Source organism: Sphaerodactylus townsendi, linkage group LG01 (genome assembly GCF_021028975.2).
Source record: "Sphaerodactylus townsendi isolate TG3544 linkage group LG01, MPM_Stown_v2.3, whole genome shotgun sequence".
In the NCBI taxonomy this organism is placed as follows: Eukaryota; Metazoa; Chordata; class Lepidosauria; order Squamata; family Sphaerodactylidae; genus Sphaerodactylus; species Sphaerodactylus townsendi.
In genome coordinates, this window is record NC_059425.1 from 13,997,733 (window position 1) to 14,005,428 (window position 7,696).

Sequence of the window (7,696 nt, forward strand, 5' to 3'; positions counted from 1 at the left end):
TGGATGAACATATGCCGGGAGTGCTTTGATTGTGTGATTCCTGCACGGCAGGGGGTTGGACTTGATAGCCCTTTGTAGGGGTGAGCCCCGCGAACCCAGCAGAGCCTCAGAAAGAGAACAGGCACACCTGCGCCATCTGTGCCCTTCTGGGCGCACACGCTCACCTGCCCCGAGACCCCCATGAGTCACAGGTCATGAGATGCCTGACTCACTGTCACAAGATGTCCCAGACAAAGGGACAAAGGGGCGCTTGCCCCCAGGTATGGATTAGGCCAGGACAGGAACGTTTCCTCTCTCACGTATGCAGCCCCTATGAGTCATATACTGTACAGTATTTTCCCGCTCTCCCGCCTCCCGACCCGCCTCTTGCGAAACCCTAATAAAAGGTGCCAGGGACCAGACCACGGCAGAGTTGCCAGATCCACGGATCACGCTTCCTGCCTTTGGCTCTCTCCACTGGATGATATCGCTGCGTCTCGCCTCTTCCTTGCGACCCTCGCGGGCCGACTTCAGCCCTTGTGGCCTCTTCCAACTTTATGAATCATTCAACTAAAATGAAGCCTCACTATACTTCCTGAGAGCATGAGGTCGTACTAGATTAGGGAGGTTAACAACTGGAAGCCCCTGAGCTAAATTTGGCTCCAACTCTGGATGCCAGAAACGAAAGGAGCAGTGAGTTTACCAGCAGACCACTCTTTGGGGGTTGTGTGGTCTTCACTGGGAAAGGAAGCCACGAGAGGACCTATCCTCTTCACACTGCCTTGCCACGGTTTCCCTAATTTTCTCCTTTGATCCAGATCTAGGAAAACACACTTATTAACTTTAATAAAAACAACTTTTCACCAGGACTTCCCATTCAGGGTGCGGAGAAAGTGGCTCCTCAACCACGTTTCCCCCCCTCCCCACCCTTTTTCCAGGTCAGAGCAAAACACCCAGCCACTCACCACTCCTTTCTCCACCACCTCCTTCAGTTTGGAGCGAGTCATCTTCGGCTCCTGGAGCACAGGAGGAGGAAAAAGGAAGCCCATTAAGGTTTGCGCCACAGAAAGTTCACCCAACGTGGTCTCCACTCTTTTTCATCTCAAACCCTCTTATTCCGGGACGGGAATGCAGAAACTCACAAACATGGGGATGTCGTCAGTCTCACTGATGGCGGCTTTCATCATGGCCACGACGTGCTCGTTTGTGATCACCTCCTACAGTAACACACATACAAAGGGGGGAGAGGGTGTCAGCAGCGGTGGGATCCAAAAATTTTTAGTAACAGGTTCTCATGGTGGTGGGATTCAAACTGTGGCGTAGCGCCAATGGGGCTGGGCGGGGCATTCCGGGGGTGGGGCATTCCTGGGCGGGGCTGTGGCAAGGACGCAGCCGCTGCACCGGTCCTTGGGCGTGAAACGAATGTACGCAGGCGCAGGCTGCCACACACACGCTACTGTTGAGAAGAAGGGCATAACTAAGGCAAAAGTCACATGGCAAAATCACCAATTAGTAACCCCCTCTCGGCACCCACACATAATTAGTAACCTACTCTCGGGAACCTGTGAGAACCTGCTGGATCCCACCTCTGGGTGTCAGCCATCTTTAGCCCCGAAGAAAAAAGAAGAGGTGGTCTTTATACCCAGCTTTCCTCTACCTTTAAAGAGTACCAAAGAGATTTACAATGGCCTTCCCTTCTTCCCCCAAATAGGCACCTTGTGAGGCAGGTGGGGTTGAGAGAGCTTGAAGAGGACTGTGACTGGCCCAAGGTCACCCAGCAGCCTTCCTGTGGAGGAGTGGGGAAACAAATCCAGTTCACCAGATAAGAGTCTGCCGCTCCTGTGGAGGGGTGGGGTATCAAACCTGGTCCTCCAGCATAGAGTCCACTTGCTCTTGACCACTACACCTCACTGGTTCTATCAGTCCAATTGTATTTTTTGGCCATCAGTGAGCTACAACTGTTTAATGCAGAGATAGTGGGCAGGCAGGCTAGTGAATTCTGCAGCTTCTACAGAATTTTTATGTGCACGGCTACAACACGCACCACGTTCCCTCACGATTCTAAGGATCGAGGCCCTGACAGGAGAGGTCCTGCAACTCTACCCGTTACTCACATGGAGGATGTTCCGCACATTAATGGCAGTCAGGTTGTGCTGTTTCGCCCCGTCTTCCAAAGCCCGGTCGAGGCTGTCATCCAGCTTGAGGCCGCAAGCCAACGGTGCCTTCTCCTCCTCTTCCTCCTCCAAGCTTTTCCCCTCCCGTTTGCGCTTCGCGGCCCTCCTCTTCTTCCTCTTCCCGCCTTCTTCTTGCTCTTCTACAAACCGGACACAAATCACCACCACTTCGCACAGAATCGTAACACCAAAATTCAATACAGCACTTCTTACAAAGCAGACGACAAGGGGCAAACCCCCTTGCTAACTTTTCCAGGCCCGGGGCCTTCCATGAGCCATGAAAATGTAACTTATTGGACGTTATCTTCTGCCTTTCCAGCAAACAGTACCCCAAATGAATCAATTTTTAAAAGTTTGTAAATCCCCAGCCCCTTGGTGCTTGTACTGTGATGGGGAGAGATGCCAACCCGGCAGCCTTTGCCTAAGATTTTGGGCTCTAATAGAGCTTGCCTTGCGTGACCTATTTTGTCATTCCTTGATGATGCCAAGGCGGCCTTTTCCCGTTTTGATTGTGAATCCTCTCTGGAGGATCAAGGCTATGACGACCTGAATATTATGGGAATCTACTGAAACAATGAGACAGACTTCCTGAGTCTGGTTTATACAAGGTTGGAAAAAGCAAAACACGTTGCGGGACAACGACAAGACAGAAATGAGCCTGGCCAAAGCTAAGGAAAAATATGAATGAATAGGCACTTTGATTCACAAAACTATGCACATGAATATGTTCTTATAAGCGTATATTAGTGATGAACAAGTACATATAGTCGTGGCGAACCTTATATCTCCAGATGTTATGGATTACCACTTATACAAGGTTGGCCAAAGCTGACGGAAAAGAACTGCTGGAAGAAAACAGAAGAGGTGAGTGCTATTGGACAAAAGGGAGCACTTGACTCTGGAAAGATTGTATCCTGGAAAACCTTGTTGGTCTCTTAGGTGCTACTGGACTCCAGTCTAGCTTCTCACTGCAGACCAACACTGTTACCTTCTGAAACTACCAGGATAACAGAGCCACCCTTGTTAAAGAGGGCTCTTTTACATCTGGCAATTGTGCCTCCTATCATGACTGCTCTGGCCCAAATCTGGGACTTCAGGGGGAGAGCTCAAAACGTTTCAGAGGCTTCTGATCGGGGGTCAATTCTAGGACTCAGTTGGCGCACTGGCGATGCTCACCCACTGGGATAAACAGCCCCGTCTCTTCAGCTTCTTCCTCAGCCTCTGGAAGAGTGTCGCTGCCCTGCGTGATCCTCGGGGCCTTCACGTTACAGGCAGCATTGCCCTCCTCACATTTGGTCTCCGGCTTTGGTGAAAGTCTGCCAGCTAGAACCAACAGATCAGACATTCACTGTAATCCCACCTCTGACAAGTGGCACAAATAGAGATGCGAAGGCCGGGGGGGGGGGGGGTATGTCCCCGCCCCCGGATCTTTTCAGTGAGAAACCTGAAACATTATTACGATTTGTTCAATTTACACGCTGCTTTTCCTCTCACAAGTGCGTTTGCCTAAGCCCCCCAAACCCCTCCTAAAAATATTTTCCCTTCCAGAAATGAGTGAAACGCTTCATATAGCCATTCAAAATGCATAGCATGAAAGAGTTTCAGTACTTTTCAAATTATTTCAATGGAAAATTTAGGGGATTTGGGATGACGCTAAAAAAACCTCACCTGAAATATTTTCTCTTTTTTTAATAAGGAAAGAATGCTCCCAAAGCATGTCACTCATTCTAAAGGAACAGCACGAAAATCTGAGGGTTTTCTGAATTTTTCCAATAGAAAAACTGGGGAATCTTGGGGAAGGTTGAAAAGGGCTAATAGAAGAGACGTGGGCAACATTTTCAAGAATGCTTAAATAGAAATAATTTGGCCAACGATACGGTAAAATGTGTTTTGTTTTCACAAAAAAACCTTTGGTGTTTGTCAGTGTTGAGCTTAGTATCCAACTATGCCAGCACTCATATTTACTATGACTGCATAATACAGTTTGTGTCCAATTGACAGACTTTGGCTTTTCTATTTATCCTACCTCTAAGATTGCAAAAACAAACAAACAAACAAGGGAATACATGCTCTCACAAACAAACAAACAAACAAACAAACAAACATGGAATACCAGCACAGGGTGCAGCAATTTCCAACTCTTTCTCAAGTACTGAATATACGTGCAATTTTTCTCTTATAGGAAATGAAGATATTTATACTTTCAGTTTTCATAAACATGATAGATTGTATATTGTTAAATCAATACATTGTAGTTTGATACCGTTTCCCCTAATATAAGACATCCCCAAAAAATAAGACATAGTAGAGGTTTTGCTGAAGTGCGAAATATAAGGCATCCCCCGAAAGTAAGACATAGCAAAGTTTTTGTTTGGAAGCATGCCTGACGAACAGAACACAGAAAAATAAGACATCCCCTGAAAATAAGACATAGCGCATCTTTGGGAGCAAAAATTAATATAAGACACTGTCTTATATTCGGGGAAACACGGTAGGAAAGTAAGTATTGTATATATTTCAATCCCTCCACCCCATTCCCATTTTTCCCCAAAATTATATGGAAAAATATTTATTGAAGCAATTTATAATTATTGATGCAATAATTTTGAAGCAATTTTAAAAAATTTAATTAATTATTTTAACTCTTTAATTAATTAATTAATTAATTTTCCATTTTTAAGCACAAAGGGACTTTCATTTATTGATTTTATTTATTTGAAACATTAGCGGCCTTCACACTTTGCAGAACTCAAGGCGGCATACAATGTAAACTAAACAACAAAACAACAGCTGTTTTAAAACCCTAAAAGAATACAGTTTGAAATCTCAGGAGTGCCAGTAATGAAAAAACTAAATTAGCTACAGTTCTAAATAAAATGGTCCTCAACTACCTCCAAATGATTGAAAATAAGGGTTCTATAATCTCGGGGCAGACACCGAAGAGTTCTTCTTTCATGTCCCTTGGGTGGTCTAGGGCATAAACTCACACCTAACTTTCCAGGTTTGTTCAAGATTTCTTTCTCAATCTATTACAACAGTGGGAGATGAATGTATTATCACTTGAGAACACAGGATCAACAAAAGGATTCATTATTTCTGCACTACGTGGCCAGTTCTTTGCTTACCTGCATGGTTTAGTGTCTGAGCCTTCTCCACAACAAAGTTGGGCGCCACATTTGAATCTGGACTTGCCTCACCTTTCTGCTGGCAGGTATCTGACCCTGGCCTAGGGCAGATCTTCTTCTCACCCTCTGAAGAAGCCTCTGCTGTTTCTCTGCAGCCTTCCTGAGCAGCATTTCCAGATGGAACTTCAACTCCCTTTACTATTTCACCACCAGGGGCTTCCAAGAAAGGCAAGTCCCTGACAGGTAGCGGCAGAGTCGGTGCTGATGAACAGGCAGGCCTGTCAGTAGACTGGCTGAGCTGGGCCCTCCCCTCGGTTGCGACGGCTTCCTCATCTTGCTGCACAAATCCCTTGAAGGGATGCATCCCACTGGAGGAAGATGTCTCCATCGTAACAGACTGCACATCTGATGAGGGGCTCGTCTCTTCCTCACAGGAATCCACTGGGACGGCTCTCCTCTTCTTACACGGCAACATCTTCGCAGACAGAGACATCCCGACTAAAGCTCCCCTGATGCCGCTCTGCAAAGATAAGATGATGATGGGGTTTTACTGGAACCAGCCCATGACAGAAATTCAACAGGCTTGGAGTGACCCAAAGGATTCCCATCTTCTTTTTAAAGGGAGCCCTACAAGACTGACCCTCACTCCTACCTTTCCAGAAACAGATTAACGTCCCTACAATGTTTCAGGGTTGGTCTAACCTCAGAATTAAAGAAGGAGCTACACAGGCTATCTAATCCGAACCCCTGCTCAATACAGGATCAGCCTAGACCAGGGGTAGGGAACCTGCGGCTCTCCAGATGTTCAGGAACTACAATTCCCATCAGCCTGGGGTGGGGGGGGGGGGGGGTGGGGGGGGGGGGGGGTGGGGGGGGGGGGGGGTGGGGGGGGGGGGGGGTGGGGGGGGGGGGGGGTGGGGGGGGGGGGGGGTGGGGGGGGGGGGGGGTGGGGGGGGGGGGGGGTGGGGGGGGGGGGGGGTGGGGGGGGGGGGGGGTGGGGGGGGGGGGGGGTGGGGGGGGGGGGGGGTGGGGGGGGGGGGGGGTGGGGGGGGGGGGGGGTGGGGGGGGGGGGGGGTGGGGGGGGGGGGGGGTGGGGGGGGGGGGGGGTGGGGGGGGGGGGGGGTGGGGGGGGGGGGGGGTGGGGGGGGGGGGGGGTGGGGGGGGGGGGGGGTGGGGGGGGGGGGGGGTGGGGGGGGGGGGGGGTGGGGGGGGGGGGGGGTGGGGGGGGGGGGGGGTGGGGGGGGGGGGGGGTGGGGGGGGGGGGGGGTGGGGGGGGGGGGGGGTGGGGGGGGGGGGGGGTGGGGGGGGGGGGGGGTGGGGGGGGGGGGGGGTGGGGGGGGGGGGGGGTGGGGGGGGGGGGGGGTGGGGGGGGGGGGGGGTGGGGGGGGGGGGGGGTGGGGGGGGGGGGGGGTGGGGGGGGGGGGGGGTGGGGGGGGGGGGGGGTGGGGGGGGGGGGGGGTGGGGGGGGGGGGGGGTGGGGGGGGGGGGGGGTGGGGGGGGGGGGGGGTGGGGGGGGGGGGGGGTGGGGGGGGGGGGGGGTGGGGGGGGGGGGGGGTGGGGGGGGGGGGGGGTGGGGGGGGGGGGGGGTGGGGGGGGGGGGGGGTGGGGGGGGGGGGGGGTGGGGGGGGGGGGGGGTGGGGGGGGGGGGGGGTGGGGGGGGGGGGGGGTGGGGGGGGGGGGGGGTGGGGGGGGGGGGGGGTGGGGGGGGGGGGGGGTGGGGGGGGGGGGGGGTGGGGGGGGGGGGGGGTGGGGGGGGGGGGGGGTGGGGGGGGGGGGGGGTGGGGGGGGGGGGGGGTGGGGGGGGGGGGGGGTGGGGGGGGGGGGGGGTGGGGGGGGGGGGGGGTGGGGGGGGGGGGGGGTGGGGGGGGGGGGGGGTGGGGGGGGGGGGGGGTGGGGGGGGGGGGGGGTGGGGGGGGGGGGGGGTGGGGGGGGGGGGGGGTGGGGGGGGGGGGGGGTGGGGGGGGGGGGGGGTGGGGGGGGGGGGGGGTGGGGGGGGGGGGGGGTGGGGGGGGGGGGGGGTGGGGGGGGGGGGGGGTGGGGGGGGGGGGGGGTGGGGGGGGGGGGGGGTGGGGGGGGGGGGGGGTGGGGGGGGGGGGGGGTGGGGGGGGGGGGGGGTGGGGGGGGGGGGGGGTGGGGGGGGGGGGGGGTGGGGGGGGGGGGGGGTGGGGGGGGGGGGGGGTGGGGGGGGGGGGGGGTGGGGGGGGGGGGGGGTGGGGGGGGGGGGGGGTGGGGGGGGGGGGGGGTGGGGGGGGGGGGGGGTGGGGGGGGGGGGGGGTGGGGGGGGGGGGGGGTGGGGGGGGGGGGGGGTGGGGGGGGGGGGGGGTGGGGGGGGGGGGGGGTGGGGGGGGGGGGGGGTGGGGGGGGGGGGGGGTGGGGGGGGGGGGGGGTGGGGGGGGGGGGGGGTGGGGGGGGGGGGGG

General features: G+C 56.3%; 1 protein-coding gene across 1 annotated transcript in view; it reads right to left on the reverse strand.

Moving 5' to 3' along the window:
• The window catches only part of GON4L (gon-4 like), a 51,759-nt gene extending 45,962 nt beyond the window's left edge, over window positions 1-5,797 (reverse strand). Inside the window, 5 exon segments of the mRNA XM_048511267.1 lie at window positions 945-995; window positions 1,122-1,196; window positions 2,094-2,293; window positions 3,330-3,476; window positions 5,279-5,797. Of these exon segments, the coding sequence (XP_048367224.1) occupies window positions 945-995; window positions 1,122-1,196; window positions 2,094-2,293; window positions 3,330-3,476; window positions 5,279-5,771 (966 nt within the window). The 5' untranslated portion in view covers window positions 5,772-5,797.
• Between the last annotated feature and the right edge of the window lie 1,899 nt (window positions 5,798-7,696).